General features: G+C 38.5%; 1 protein-coding gene across 2 annotated transcripts in view; it reads right to left on the bottom strand.

Annotated features, from left to right (window-relative positions):
* Positions 1-16,851, bottom strand: part of LOC128868300 (uncharacterized) — a 43,816-nt gene that overhangs the window by 7,613 nt on the left and 19,352 nt on the right. Inside the window, exons 2-4 of one of the 2 annotated variants that reach the window (XM_054110213.1) lie at positions 11,294-12,257; positions 4,666-4,905; positions 3,858-3,958 (exon numbers count right to left, since the gene is read on the bottom strand). In XM_054110213.1, the coding sequence (XP_053966188.1) occupies positions 3,858-3,958; positions 4,666-4,905; positions 11,294-11,446 (494 nt within the window). In that variant the 5' untranslated portion in view covers positions 11,447-12,257. The remainder of the gene's footprint in view (positions 1-3,857; positions 3,959-4,665; positions 4,906-11,293; positions 12,258-16,851) is intronic. The other variant, XM_054110215.1, reaches the window with a different exon arrangement.

Here is a 16,851-nt window from a genome sequence, read left to right as displayed (position 1 = left end):
TAGCAAACGAAATCCAAATAAATAACAAAAATTGGTGCGGAGAAAATTCCCATAAATTTTGCGCATATGCGAAATTGAAGTTGCTTTCTTTGCGCAGAAATGCCCTCGAAAAACAAACGAAAAATATAAAAAAAATATATTTAAGAAAATAGCAACACGTCATGCGTAGAAATGCGTAACGGGTTCTTCGTTAGCAAAAGCGCACTTGAAGCATACATTCTCTGAAAAATTAATTGACTCTGCAATAAGAAATTTATTTTCACAAAAGACCAGCGCGAATTTCCATATTAGGTTTTATGTAAGAAAAAAAGTTCTGAATGATGTTTCAGTAGGGTAATTTGCTGAGCCATTTGCTATTTAGCATCTTTTTAAATACTAATTTTTTTAATTGTCGTTATTCGCCCATTGCTTATTACTTGTTTAACCTGACGGCTAGTGCTCTTCCGCTGAAAAAACAGTTTTATTGTATATTAAAGCTAATAAAAAAATTTAAAAAAAAAAAAACAAAAAACGATATCAGTCTACTTCTTTCACTTTAGACTATTTTTGTAATTATTCCTTTAAGTTTGCTGATTTTATTTCAATAACTTTTGTGTTATTTGATTTCATATCACTTAATTTTATCTTATTTTGTATTTTTAGTTATTTTAATCAATTCATAGTTTCATCTATAAATTTATTATTATTATTATTATTTATTAGAATAATATAAAATATTACACTAACTTAAAAACAAAAACAGAGCACACCAGCTGCTTGGGCCTTCGGTGCTATCTATAAATTTAATTCAATTTGTCTCATCTTTTATTTCACTTTAGTTTACTTTAATCTATTCCATTTATTTTATTTTGTTTAATTTTATTTTGTTTTGTTTTATTTTATTTTCTTTTATTTGAGCTTAATCCATCTCGGCTATTGCCGGAGATTACACATCCCTTATAAAATTTTCAAGGGATTGTGCTCTGGTGGAGCGTAGTCCAAGTTCTACGCCCATGCGATTACTATTGCTTAAATATTTAAAAATCTACGAACTATTGCACATGTGTCCAGTATGGTCGACTTCTGCATGTCTTCTAAGAGGTGTTGGCAGTCATACTTCTTCAAGCTTTTTATTAAATGCTTAGGCACTAATCCAGTGGACGATATAATTATTGGAATTATATTCACTTCCCTCGCTTTGTACATCCGTTTTAGTTCTATAGCCAAAGCTGCATACTTCGATACTTTGGTGGAGCATGTGCTTTGGATGTTGCGATTAAGGGGCACCGCTATATCGATTACTTCGATCGTTTTATTTGTCTTGTCGAACAAGATAATGTCAGGTTTGTTGGCAGCTGCTGTTTGATCTGTGGATATAAATCTGTCCCAGTACAGTTTAAAATTTGCATTTTCCAATATTGCCTTTGGTTCATATTTAAAATACAAGACTTCTGCTTGTAAGAGACCGTGTTTTATCGCAAGTTGTTGGTGGAGGATCTTTGCGATATTGTTATGTCTCATGACATATTCACGGGGGGCAAGTACGCTACATCCAGCAATTATATGGTCGATTGTTCCGGCGTAAATGCCGCACCTTCGGCACCTATCTTCTATTGCCTCGCCATGTATCGACCTTCGGAAATTCCTTGTTGGAATAACTCGGTCTTGGATAGCGATTGCGAAACCTTCTGTTTCAGAAAATAGTTTTCCTTTTTTCAACCATAAATTGGATGATTGTGCGTCTATCCATTCCATTTCGAGATCATGGGGATGGGCACCGTGTATTGTTTTTGCCTTCCATGCTGCGATCATTTCTGCTGGGGATTTAACCCCCTCAGGTACTGGGAAATCCTGCTCCATCAAACTTAGCGGGGTAAAGCCGTTATCTGCCATAGCTATAGCTTAAATAGATTAGACTCGCTGCTTAGAAAATATGTACGTAGCTTTAAAGTTTGCGAGAAGTGTAGACGCGCTATATTAATGATTCCTCTCCCACCAACGTTTCGAGGAAGGGATATTCTTTCCACAGCGCTTTGAGAGTAATGGTTTTGGAACTTTGTAAAAGTGGTGCGTATCAGCGTTTCAATCCGAATGATATCCGTCTGAGACCATTTTATTACTCCAAACGAGTATGTCAAGAGAGGTATGGCCCAGGTATTAATTGCTTTGCATTTATTTCCACTGTTCAGACTAGTTTTTAATACAGCTTTCAGTCGTGCCTCAAATTTGTTAATGAGGTTTTTCTTTACTAGCGTGTGGTTGATTCCTTTAAGTTGCAGAAATCCTAAATATTTATACGATTCGCGGTTTCATCAAGCTGACCTCTAATTAGATGTATTATTTTGCACTTATCTGTCCCAAATTCCATTCCTACGTCATCACTGAAAGCTTTAGTGACATCTATCAGCTCATGAAGCTTATGCTTTTTGTTTGCGTAAAGTTTCAAGTCACCAACAAATAGAAGATGGTTGAACGTATGCTCTCTTATTTCTGTTTTGAGTGTAAAGCCGTTTTGCTTATGTGTAAGAAGCCTGCTAAGCGGGTTGAGGCCAATGTAGAACCATAGGGGGCTTAAGGCATCCCCTTGGAATATACCACGTTTGATTGAAATTAGTTTTGAAACAGTTCCATTTAGAAAAAGTTTTGTATTCCACTTTCTCATTATGCGGCCTAAGAGGGCAACAGTGGCAGCATCGATTTTGTATATTCTTAATATTTCTAAGTGTAATCATGCGGCATTGAATCAAAAGCTTTTTTGTAGTCAATAAACGCGACGCTTAAATTCCGCCTTCTTCTCAGAGCTACTCCTGTGATTACGGTGTCTATAATAAGCTGATCTTTACACCCCATTCAGCGCTTCCTGCAACCTTTCTGTTCTTCACATAAAATGCCGTTAATTTCACAAAGTTCGTATATTCGATTAGCAAGAATTTTTGCCAAGAGCTTGTATGTCGTGCTCAAGCAAGTAATTGGGCGGTATTGTGCTGGATCAGCAGATAGTGCGTCTTTTGCGAGAAGATAGGTCACTTCGGCTGTAAGCAATTCTGGGATGACAGCTGTATTTTTCAGCAGCTCGTTGTAGCATCTTGCGAGTGCTTCATGCATTACTGATTTATTTTATTTTATTTTAATTTATTTTATATATTTATTTTTTCGTTTGAATATTTCATGACTATTTTTTTATTTTGGTTAATTTTACTTCATATACATTTTTTTATCTGTACTTTCTATACAATTTAATTTATTTTTGTTTACCGTTATTTTATTTTATTAACTTCTTTATTTTATGTTATTTCATATATAACTGGCTTTTACATTAATTTACTTTCTCCTCCAATTTGTGGCGTGAGCTTCGGCATTGTTTCACAAGTGGAGGCATCTACAGTTTTACGCTGACCCGAAGGGTAGATGAATTTTATAGCATTTTTGCCTGAATCGGTCGTTATTAAACAAAAATGTTCTCCTATCATTTGACGCTTCATGCCGACAGTGAGTATCGAACCCATGACCAATCGAGTAGTAGACGAGTTATTTGTCCTTTTCTTTCCTTTCCCCTATTTCATTTTATTTGCCCGTCATTTACTTTATTTAAATATCAACCTTTTATTAAATTAGTTTGCCCTAAAGCTAAACTGCAAAAATGAGGCAGCCAACACCTGCCGTTGAACCTGATTTCTAGACCAGTTGCAAGATGTAGTTTAAAATCGAGTTTTGGCAAGGTCGAAAGTAAAATTTGAATGCGCGGCGTAGTTATGTGAATTCATGCGATTTTCCATACTGGTTGTTATTGTTGTATTTATAGTGGTATTTAAACTGTTTGTCTTTGCTCATTTGGGTTTATGGTGTGGCGCGTTTATGGTTTCAACTTTTGCTCTTACCTTATGCCTGTGGGTATCACACAAATCAACGCAAAACAATTTATCACCAGCCTTACAAGGTAGGAAATCAACTCGGTGAGACCGTGCACCGATTGCAGACCCTGAGAAAAAATCAAAAAGGAAATGGTTAATAAGAAACTCAATGGTAATAACTCTCATAAAATGCGCTGATGGCTTTTGATGAAAAGCGGGAATATTGAAATTATTATTAGCTTTCATAGTTTCACAATTTGCATATGCGGTGCGTTCACACTGGCAAGGAAAGTGATTTTTCAACTCAAAAATATTTATGTACTTTACCATACGAATGCCCTGTAAATTAAGTAAAGAAAGTTTTATTCAACTTTTGCCAATCAAGTTTTACTTCTGCTGGCAAATGATGTTAAACCATTTGAGTGTTAACGAGTGACATTTTCGGCGAATTTATGTGGAATAATATAAATAAAAATCTGGCTAAAATATCGAAAATATAATTAATAAAACTATTTTTCCGCAATCGATTATTTGATTACTATGATTTTATATATATTTTTAACGCAAAGTGATGTTGATACGACTTTATTTTACCATAAAACACAATGAGAAAGTTTTATGGTGGGGGCAGTGATTTTCTTTTTGATTTATTTTTTACGCTGATAACTACGAGCATAGATTTTAAATGCGTTTGCAAATTTTGAAAAAACCGATAGCCTACAATCCTTTCCACCCTTTCTGAAATACTTTCCTTACCAAGTCGGACGGCATACTTTTCAACTTCAGTGTAGAAATACACAAACTCAAGTAGCAACCCAATATTAATTTATCTTACCCAATGTTGTGTTGTCATAATCATGACAAATATCAGCTCCGGTATGGAGAGTAGACCAATGACCACTGACCATGCGAATAGGCCCCACGGCAAGCCTGTGACAAGTCCATGTATGAGTATTGTTGTTGCTACAAAAACTATAAAAAACTGTGTGCAGAGGATGTATGAGGATATGGGCAAATCGCCGTGCGCCTCCAGTATCCAGGACACTTCACAGGAGAAGGCACCCAAGTACACGATCTGTTGTGGAATCAAATGTTTCATGAAAATTATGCATTTTTGTAGAAATAGAAAAATGTATTGATAAAAAATGTATATATAAAAAATTTACATCACTATTGCTAATTTATGTAATCTAATCAAATTTAATCTAAAATGTATTTACTTATATAAATATTAATTATAAATAATTTCATTGCAGTAGTAAAGCAAAAATTACACACACGAGTTATTCACATTAGGAATAATCGCATAGGTCATCTCAATCGAATGTGCAATGATCAGGTCTCGCTCCGGAGATCACGGTTCACCACTAGCAGCTGGGGCTAACGGCCTAGAAAGATGTATTTGTATTCCAATGCCTTTGATTTAATAAATAATTGAATGCACGAGTTTTCATTTTATCTCTTTTTCCTTGTTCACTCCTCTCGGGAGCATAGGGCCTCGACAAGACTTGTCTTGCGTTGGTTTCGTTAATCTATTTTGCCTTCTGGCAGGGTAGGGGATTAACCTGCCGCTATCAGTCCTAAGTAATGGGAATGCCCACCTGTCGTTGCTTAGGAACAACGCCTTCTTACTGCTTGGAGCGCCATCTGTGTGTCACATTTTTCTACCAGAAGGATCACACAGATAGTTGAGGACTTCGCTAAAGTTGATGTGTCTGCGCTATTACCGCGGTTGCCCGCTTCCTCTTGCTGGCGCCACTAACGCAATGTGTAACTGTGTGTTTTTTATTTGTTTTTGCTTGTTTTGGCAGCAACAATGCAAATGCGCTGACTATTGTGCGGGAGTAAGGATGAAAAGGATAAATTTTTGGGTTTGAGAAATGATTTTTTTTTTTTGAAACAGGGAAAGAAGGTAAATTTGGAAAAGTGCAAGGAACGGTCAGGTCATTGACCGGTATGTCCTTCAGGATGTCGGTACAAGCCTTTTGGACCGCAAAACGTTTTTTTTTTTTTCATGGCCAAATGCAATGGTAGAAGTCACAGGGAGCCATATCAGGCGAATACGGGGAGTGATTGATAGTTCAAATGCGATTTCCAGTCAAAAAATCAGTCACAAGAGCGGATCGATAAGATGGTGCATTCTCATGCAATAAGCGCCAGCTTCCTTCTTTGCGGTATTCAGGGTGAATTCGAGGAATGCGATGCAACAAACGCCTCACAACGCCAAGATAGGAAATTGCTTTGGCGGTTTGGTCCATTGGCATGAACTCCTTGTGGACAATTCACTTGGAATCGTAAAAACAAATGAGCATCAAATTGATTTTTGACTTCTCCAAACACGATTTATTGGGTGGTGGCTCGTCTGGGGCCTTCCATTCGGCACTTTGACGTTTAGTTTCAGGTTCATTTTGGAAACACCACGTTTCATCTCCCGTTACAATGTTGTAAAGGAAGTTCTCGACTTTTCTCGCCTCTTTAATGAGGTCTTTCGAATGTTGAGTTCTGAGCAATTTTTGGTCCTCAGTTAACTTGAGCGGATTGAAACATGCACAGAGCTTTCGTAAGCCCAAATGATCAGTTAAAATGCGATAAATCGATGTTTTGGAGATATTCAACTTCGATTCGATGAATTTCAACGATGTTTTCGATTCATTTTTGATAAATTTACGTACAATTTCGATAGAGTTTTCGGTGATTACTGATTTTGGGCGGCCCGTAAGTTCATTCTTATTTATGTCCTCACAACCATCTCAGAAACGTGTAAACCACTCGTGAACTCTAGAGATAGACAATCATCGCCATAAACTCGTTTCATCAATTCAAATGTTTCGGTAAACGTTTTACCGATTTTAAAACAAAATTTGCCCCGATGACATAAACATACTGACACTTTAGACGCAATAACTTCGCTTCCACTAAACCGAATGTCACCAAACTTTCACTGAAAGTCAGTTAGGGATGTAACTTCAAACGCACTAACTCATTAAAAAGATGGCGCCATCAAAAATATTTGTATGACCCCAGTCTGGTTTATTTTGCACTTCATTTTGTATGTCAAAATTACTTGTTTCGTTTACATACTGATTGAAATTCGTGGAATTCGTGGGAAGTGATCAGCTGATTTTGGCATTTAAGAACAATGCATTTAAATTTTGAGTTTGTACTTCTGCCATCACCTTATATGAATTCGCCCTACAGAAATCATTGGAACATTGTGAACGGTATATTTTATGCAGCATTTTTGAAACGAAAACCATATAAATGAAATTATTTGTAATCTCAACACCTACTTTAATAAAGTTTCATAAACAAAAATAAAATTATAAATTTCCTAGTCATCTAATACTTAAATTATATGTAGTAATTTAATTAAATCTGCAATAAATACTATTGGCCATGCAACGGCTGTTACACTTGATTACAGCAATTACAACATTTGCAGCAGCACTTACAACAAACAACTAAGCCACCAGCAGTGTGAGAAAAGCGAAAGTAAAACGCTCAAACAATCAATTATTCAGTCAATCAAACGGAAAGAAAAACTTAATTTCTCAATGCTACATATTTAATTACCTAACTGAATTCACATGCACATACATACACGCATACGAATGTGCTCTAAATATATATATTTAAAGTTTGTTTTCCTTATTCCGCGCTTATTGGACACAATAAAACAAAAAAAATCTACATGGGAAATACCTTGTGGTGAAAAGGCGGTAGAGTCTAGCAAAGAACTTGTCCCATTTTACAAGTTTTATAAATGTCTGCGAACTCGAAGCAAAACAGATCCAGCATGGCCAGTAGAGCCACCGTCTATTGGGCATTGCCTACTCAAATGAAAGAGGTTTCTTATCAAAAACGTCTACCAAAAGAATGCAACCTAATTGTTTGACGGGTCTGCGAAATATTGTAGTTTTGTTGAAGAAGCCATTCCAGGAGCCACCCCAAGTAGGAGAGATATATTGGGTGGGGGAATAAGTGTTTATATTTTCTTTTAATTTTCAGCGATTTGCTTGCTGTTTGCCACTCTTTCTGCTCCACAAAACTATACTAGTTGAATTTTTGAGTTATTTATATTACAATAATTTTTTATTAGTTTTGAGGCTTATAAATGGAATACCCAGGAGGTAAAAATCAACATTTTCGGCGCCTCCTCTTCTTTGCTTTTCATCGAGGTCAAAAAGTTGCCGAAGCAGCCCGGAACATTTGAGATGTATATGGAGAAGGAGTCATAGACGAGTCTACAGCACGGAAATGGTTTGCAAAGTTCAAAAATGGCGGCTTTGACGTCGATGAGACGTCCCGCAGCGAAAGGCCTTCTGAATTCGATGAAGAAGGTCTCAAATCACTTTTGAAGGAAAATGGTCGCCAAACCAGTTGTGAATTGGCGATAAAAATGAACTGCGATTCTCAATCACCTTCATTCAATGGGATTTACCAATAATTTGGGGGTTTGTGAGCCTGGGTGCTTTATGTGCTCAATGAAAAAACAAAAAAAGTAGCCTTTAAATTGGTGCTCAGCATCTCACCCGCCATAACACGCGGTCATAAACAGCGTTTTTTGTACCGAATCGTCACAGGAGGTGAAAAATGGTGCCTATACATCAATATGAAGCAAAGAAAGGAGTGGGCCAAAGCCGAGAGTCAAGCCGGATCTTCATCCAAAGAAGATCATGATATGTGTTTGGTGTGACTGTGAGGGCATAGGGCTCTGGGAAATGTGCGAAAAGAATACCACGGTCAACAAGGAGCTCTACATTGCCCAGCTACATCGCGTGAATGAGGCTACACGACTGAAAAGACCTGATCTACTTTGCAACCTATACTCCCTCACGATAACGCCAGGCCCCATGTTGCACAAGTCGTCAAAGCCGCACTCCAAGAGCTCTTATGGGAGATCCTTCAGACCAGGCGATTCTTGGCGGAACGACATCAACAAATTGGTCGAGAGGTGGGAAGAGATTGTAAAAAGCAATGGCGAATATATAATTGATTAATTTATTGATATAGTTATTGTTTTTTGTTTAAATAAAAGTCTACGAACTAGTAAAAACGCTACGAACTTATTCCCTGGCCCAATATTAACTCCACCGTACAATAAACCCACCCCCGAAAATAATTAGAAAGTCAAGATGCGCGATCTTTAAAAGGCTACACGCTTAACACAGATATCAGCGATTGGATTTCTGCATAAATAATAATACCCATTAGATTTATTGGAGTTTTCACTTCCACCTCATGGCCTTTTGTGCCTTCTACGCATCACAATACCTCATCCAGACCCAGTTCCCTTATTAAAATTAGGATAGATCTGGGTGTGCGGTGTGCCTTTCTTCTGGCTGCAAATGGCCGAGATGTCTCAACTTTTTCCAGGCTATAGCGCTGCATTCAAGGAAAATATGCATTGGAATATCCTGGGACTAGTTACAGAAACGGCAAGAGTCAGTAGACCATATCCTGATCATGTGCAGAAGACTACGCACTCTGCAATGGCCTGTGAGAAGGCCCGTGAGCATTCATTGTTTATCCTCGAGCAGAGTCTTGAGTTTTTTTAAACCTCTTTTGGTTATACTACCTCAGTAAGGATTTCGTCTGGCGTAGCTACATAGTTTGGTGCCAGCTAACGTCCCTTAGCCCGGCTCTTCACTCCTAAGTTTCTCCTTGATGGTGTGTTGTCCCATAGCAAGGAATGGCTCGGGCCCTCTTAAGGACGGGGCCACAGCTTCTCTTGCTAATGTGTTCGTTCCTAATTATACCTCTGTGTCCTGGGACCCAAATTAGCCAGTTGCGATTGTGCATACCTAACAGATTCAGCTTCGCAAAGAAATGGATCTCTTTTCCCCCAAGGTAATACTTACTAACTATTTAGCTGAAACGAAATTTCCGATGAATTGGCCAACCGTGGATCAGCGGTTCACCCGCAAGGCCCAGAGCCAATACTCGGAATCAGTTCCACAGGAATCATGAATTGGATCAGCGATTATATATGTAATTTACATAAAGAGCGATGGTGAGAACTTGATCTCACAAGACGGTAAGGGCATGAGTACCGCCTGACTGTCGCCCAAAATAGTGATTCGCTCATTCCGGTCGTTGCTGTCTAAATTAATCTTTCCACATAAGCAGATCACATACATCTCCACTTGGAAGATCTTTGGAAACTACCCATCAGCACAAAACGTTTGGTTCTGGGGCCGTAAATTCCAGCGCTTATGCCTTTTGTTGTCTTCGAGACATCTGTGTTCTAGTGAAGCGTACACTCCTGGAGCTTTTCGCAAAGAAATGGATCTCTTTTCGCCCAAGGTAATACTTACTAACTATTTAGCTGAAACGAAATTTCCGATGAATTGGCCAAACGTGGATCAGCGGTTCACCCGCAAGGCCCAGAGCCAATAATCGGAATCAGTTCCACAGGAATATGAATTGGATCAGCGATTATATATGTAATTTACATAAAGAGCGATGGTCCGGTGCAGAACGCTACAGTGTTTTGTGACAAGTCCGAACAGAAAACTGTCAAACTTCCTACTAAAACTTGGAAGGAAAGACGTGCGGTTGATGGTCGGCTTGATTACAGAACACAACCTATGGTCAAGGTCAGCATATGACCACCATTGGAATCATTGAGGACCCCATGTGCCTATCTTGCTTGGAGAAGGCGAATGACACTGAGCACTTTCGCTGTGCATGTCCTGCCTTTGCTAGTGCAAGGCTACGAGTTTTGAGTTACTATGTCGTGAGAACGAGTAATATTCGTTCTCTCAAACTGGAGGATATTTACACATTCTCCAAAGAGTCTGGAAAATTCTCACAGGACTAACTACCTCTGTCTCTGTCTCTATTCTTTCCTTTCTCTTTCCCTGATACTTTTCTCCTTTCCTCCTTGACTATTTACCCTCTTTCCAGAGCTTAAAATACAAAGGGCGTTTTAGCCTAAGTGTTTTAGGAGCCACAAAATCTATTGGTGCTTCTTGGCTCCACCTATTCAAATTTCAATTTCATTTTTCAACTATTTAGCTGTAATTTGTTTATTTTCAACTACTGGCGACAGCTACTGAAGCGAGCGAAAGTGTCATCCCCAATTCATTTATTTCTTTGCTTAATCTAAGTTAATGTAATTTGCCGCTGGGTATTCAAGCGAAAAGCAAGAAAAATATTTAAGTTTTGTCGTTCTTATTGTTAATCTCATTTTCATTTTCACTTGTTCACCTGCGGCGGGTCTCAAGCAGGTGTTTGCCTTTTATCCACAAGATGCTGGCCATTGATTTGTTCAAGTTGATGCTGCGATTTGTTGTTGCCATTTGCTGTTCATTCTTACCGCTGACACTTTGACTAACCGTTAGCGATATTGTTCGTTTCGCTAACGGAAACGTCTTACAAAAACAACACCTTTACATATATACCTACACATACATACACACAAATCTAAACACTTATCTACTATTGAGTTTCTCACTTACCAGTAACAATCCGGCAGCCACACAGCAAATCATAAATAAATTGGCCTTTATAAAACGCTCCATTATTTGATCATTCCAAAAACTTTGTATGCTATTTTTGTTGTTTTTGCTCTTGTGCTGCTGCGTTTCACCGATGGCCTTTTCATAATTCATTGTGTTCGTTGTTATTGTTGTGATGTTTGCGTGCAATATTGTAGAGAAAAAAGTTGAAACAAAAATAACGATTGTCGTATATGCACGAAAACAAATGAATAATAACAACAACAACGGCAAGAAACAGAACGGTATCACGATACCACGGTACCGGTCAACACAACTCGTTTCAATGCAAAATTTATGATGTTCACTGTAAAGCGCTTGAATGTATGGAATGCTTGGGTGTTGACTAAGTGAATTCGGTCGCCGTCAATGTGAGTTGAGTCGAATTCGTAAAGATTTGAGTGAATTTGTTGCCGCCAACTGAACTACCACCATTTGATGATTGAGTTGAATGCTTTTTTTGTACTTTTGGAATTTGGAATTTTATTGCTTCTCTTATTGCCTTTTTGGTGAATGTGCTTATTCTTATGTTAAATTTGGCCAATTTAGTATTTATGTTGTTTTTTGTTTTTTTTTTTCGTTTGTTTTTTGGTTTTTGTCACCAACAACCGCTGTTTCAACGCGTAGAAATGTGAATCTTTTTCATGCGCTTTATAGTTGTTAGTAATTGCGTAAAATCAAAGCTTTTTTTATACATTTATGTACGTAGATGTGTCTATTCCGCCTGCTGCCAATAAATACGGTATTGTTTTTATTTTTATTTCTATTTTTCTTTTTCGTTTGGCTTATGCGGTATGTGCGTGTGGATATTTTCAATGCTAAAAAAAGCGTTTTATTACAATAAGCTGCTTATGTGATTGTAAATTGTGGTTGTCTGTTTATCGGTCGGTGTATTTGTCGCGCTTTCAATGTGCAGTTACTTGTGCTGAAATGAAAATTTCCACCGTTTAATGATTGAAGTTATCAAATGAACGTTCGACTTGGTAGTGATGAGATGAAAGAATTAGTGTAGCTGGGATTGTGTGTGTGTGCGTGTGTTGTATGAGTGTGAACAAAGCTTAATATATACATAAATGCAGTCTGATAAATAAACTCTCACTTGCTGTATTGTCAAAAAAAACTGTGTTTACTAATAAATACAGCTACTACTTTCCAAATAGGCCTACATGGATAATCTTATAATAGTGATTCGCAAATGATCCTATGCTGGCACTTATGGAGCGAATTTGAGGTGCGTTAAGCCAACCTATGGAAAGTATTCAACGTCTTGGTGCACTCTGCACCACAGGTGCATTGAGAACTACTCCAACGGCAGTGCTTGAAAGAATACTCAACTTGTCACCGATTAATATTGCGGCAGAATGTCCAGCAGCTAAATCTGCTGTAAGACTCAACGCGACAGTTGAATTTACCTGTAAAACATTCGAACATAGCTCAATAGGCATGAGTTACAGGGTCGAGACGGACTACATTACTACAAAATGCAATTGGGTGAAGAGATTCCGAACAACAATAGGAGAAGAGAGATGGGAAAAGAGGCATGAAACCGAACCCAAATACTCTTAATATATCAGGTCAGTTCATAAGTTCGTGCGTATTTTACCCATAATTTCACTTTTGCACGATTTTTGCATACAAAAAATTATTCGCGGAATATAACGGAACTGTTTATATTTTCTTTGATATATTGTGCATGCAACAAGTGGATAGAAGCACGTGTTGTTAAAAAATAAAATGGAATCTTCGAACGCGTATAAGAGGCATATTTTTTTTTTTTTTTTTTATAAAAGTGGTAGAAATACAACAACTGCTGCTGCAGCAATAAACACTGTTCAGGGAGAGGATACCGTGAGGGTAAGGCCTGCGCAAAAGTGGTTTTCAAAATACCGAAGTGGTAATTGCGACGTGGAGGATGCCCCGCGTCCTGGTAGTCCTGAAGTCTTTAACTCCGACGCCTTGCTCGAACTCGTGGAAGCTGAGCCAAATTTGACAGAGGTAAGATTCATCGCATGGAATAGTTCACAGGCACCTGGTGCAGTTGGGAAAGGTTTCAAAGCTGGGAAAATGGGTTCCGCATAGATTTTCCGTCGCCAACCTTCAGCAGAGAGTGAATGTGTGTTCTCAGCTACTGCAACGGCTTGAAAATGAAAGTTTTTTGAACCTTATCGCTCCTGGTGATGAAAAATGGGTCCTTTACAATAATCCTGTTCGCAAACACCAATGGTTAGATAAAGATGAAACACCAGAACCGACCCCTAAAGATGGCCTTCACCCCAAGAAGATTCTCCTGTCTATTTGGTGGGATATGGCCGATATTGTTTATTATGAACTTCTGGAACCAAACCAGACGATAACTGTTGATTATTATTCCCATCAGCTATCAAACCTGAATGAGGCACTTAACAAAAATCGACTGTCTTTAGTGAATAGACGCAAAGTTTTGTTTCACCACGACAACGCAAGAGCTCATACCGCAAGGCAAACATTAGGCAAGCTGAACAAGCTCGGATGGGAGCTAATGCCCCATCCACCATACTCTCCGGATACTGCACCTTGTGATAATCACCTTTTCCGTGGACCTCAATCCCATGTGAGTAACAAGAACTACTCCTCAAGAGAAGCTATAAAAAGGGATACCGAAGCGTATTTTGGCTCCAAGGACAAACAATTTTTTGAGCAGGGAATTAAAAATTTGCCTAAACGTTGGGAAGACATTGTAAATAATGAAGAAACATATATTATTGATTAATAAATACTTTAAACATCTTTTTTATTAATTTTAAAACCACCTTTAAAAAACGCACGAACTTATGAACCTGAACGAACTTATGACCTGATATTTACTGATGGCTCGAAAATGTTAGACGGAGTAGGGGCAGGGATCTATTGCGCAGAGCTAGGCATCAGGCAGATATTTAAGCTTCCCGACCACTGCAGTATCTTTCAAGTCTTTGCTGCAGGTAAGGCTGCGAAAGTAGCATTCGCAAAGACATCCAGCAACGCCAACATAAATATAGACGTTGGCAGCCAAGCGGCGATAAAAGCAATAAACTCATATGAAATTGCATCTAAAAATGTTCTAAAGAGCAGAGAGACTAGCCGCAGAAACCATAGAGAGACTAGCGGCAGACAGACGGTTGCGCATCTATTGGGTACCCGGACATACTAAGGGCATTGTAGGAAACGAATTGTAGATGAGATTGCCAAGAGCACTGTTTATATACCATTTGAACAAGAAAACGGTATAGTGAAACCTTTAAATACGGTATACAATGATATCGCTGCGTATATGAAAACACGGATAGACAGAAGGTGGAATAATCTAACCACTTGCAAAACCGCGAAAATCAGGTGTACACAGAATGCAGATAGCTACGACCGATTCGTACAGCATTCGTACAGAATCCCAAAAATACCAGTATGCAAAAAACGCATGGATATCTGGTAACATAGTCTCATTGAGGCACGCCCTACAGAGGATCGATGATATCGCTCTGCAAAATTGGCAGACCAAATGGAACGATAGTGGGAAGGGAAGAACCATTCACTATGATCCCCGACATACAGAAATGGATCCGGAGAACACATGGAAACGTTAACTTCATGCTGACACAGCTTTTAACTGGGCATAGCTGTTTCAGGCAGTATTTGTACAAATACAAGCACACAGACTCCCCGTTTTGCCTATACTGCCAAGACAAATATGGTATGAAACTCCTGAGCATACCCTGTTAGAATGCTCTAGATTTGATGGGGAACGAAGCATGTGGCGCTCAAATATCGGCGAGAGCATGACAGCTGCTAGCCTAGTACAATATATGCTAGTATCTGAAGAAAAGTGGAACTATGGTTGTAACAATTATGCGAAGGCTGAGACATGATGATAATGAGCGCAAACAAATGAGTGAATAAACACATCTTACCCCCTCAAAGGAATATCTTAACTAGTAATACCGAGGGCGAAAAAAGCAGAAAAGCGAGGCGATGGGGTGGTTTAGCCCGCAATCACTACGAAAGTTAGTTCAAAAATAGCCAGGGAATATCGCATGTGAATCGAGCATACGTATGAGTCGGCTCATACGTATCTTTAGAAGATTCCACCTCCCAGGTCCGCATACCAAAAAACAAAAACACCAAAAAAAACTTCGTACTAGATCTGTCCAGAAAAGAAAGCAGAACTATCGTAGGTATGCTGACAGGCCACATTTTGCTAACAGCGCACGCATACGAAAAAGGAATTACAAACAATGAAAGCAGCAGATTTTGCAATGAACTGGAAGAGAGGGAAACGCTAGAACGCCTTCTATGTTCTTGCCCTGCGTTGGCTAGAACCAGATTGAAATGCTTAGGAAGTTTGCAATATGAGAAGTTAGAAAACCTCTCGGGGATAGAGCTCCAAAGTTTACTTTGATTCGCAAAAGAAGCAGACGTATTACAACATGTCTACTGCAAAGAAGCGTAAAGGTTAAGCTCCATCTGGTACTGGTGCCTCTGAGGACCAATAGGTCAACTTAACCTAACATACAGCCGCTGCAGTCAGAGAAAAAATAAATCAGAGATGTATTTATATTGTACTTATGTATATACTTGTCACGTGACATAATTAAGTCACTTCATCTCGTAATATTTTTTATGCTAAATTTTTTATAAAAATCGTTATACCAATTCCACTTGGAGCAAAATATAGGGTCTCTGAGCGGAAGAATCACTAACTCTGAAGAACGTAATCTTCAAGTTAACAAACGGCCTAATTGGCCTAAAATCCTTGGGTGATATGCGTGAACTTTTTCCTGCCTTAGGAATAAATACAACTTTTACTTCTTTCCATACTGATGAAACACTTTTATAAAAAAATATTGAACACTAAAAACCAAATGAAAAATAATTAAAACTGGTCAAAATATGGATCTGCTCTCATTTGTTGCAGGTTGTAAAGTGTGGTTAAATTTCTAGGGCCGATATTGAATATGAACCACACGTAAACGTCAAGTTTTTTTCTGCATTTCATTTGATATTTTTCAATGTCAGACTAACTCAATTTGAACTATGGAAAGATACATAATCGAGGAATGCGTTAAAGTTATTCTGGCTTATTATGAAAACGGGCGTTCAAATCAAAATGCATATCGCGCACTTCGTGAAGAAAATCATCTTCAGTGATAAGGCACATTTTCACCTCAGTGGATTCGTCAATAAGCAGAATTGCCGCATTTGGGCGAATGATAATCCAAGAGTGATTGCCGAAAAACCAATGCACCCACAAAGAGTGTCTGTTTGGAGCGGTTTATGGGCCGGCGGCATCATTGGGCCGTATTTTTTCCAAAATGAGGCCGGTAACGAACTTTTTATGGCCCGAATTGGAAGATATGGATGTGGACGATATGTGGTTTCAACAGGACGGTGCCACTTGTCACACAGCTAACGAAACAATGGCTCTTTTGCGCGAAAAATTTGATGGCCGAATAATCTCACGTCGCGGCGATGTCAATTGGCCGCCAAGATCATGTGATTTGACACCG

The sequence above is a fragment of the Anastrepha ludens genome, chromosome 6, assembly GCF_028408465.1.
Source record: "Anastrepha ludens isolate Willacy chromosome 6, idAnaLude1.1, whole genome shotgun sequence".
NCBI classification, from domain to species: domain Eukaryota; kingdom Metazoa; phylum Arthropoda; class Insecta; order Diptera; family Tephritidae; genus Anastrepha; species Anastrepha ludens.
Note: the sequence above shows the minus strand (reverse complement) of the source record. Positions and strands in the feature narration are given on the sequence as shown.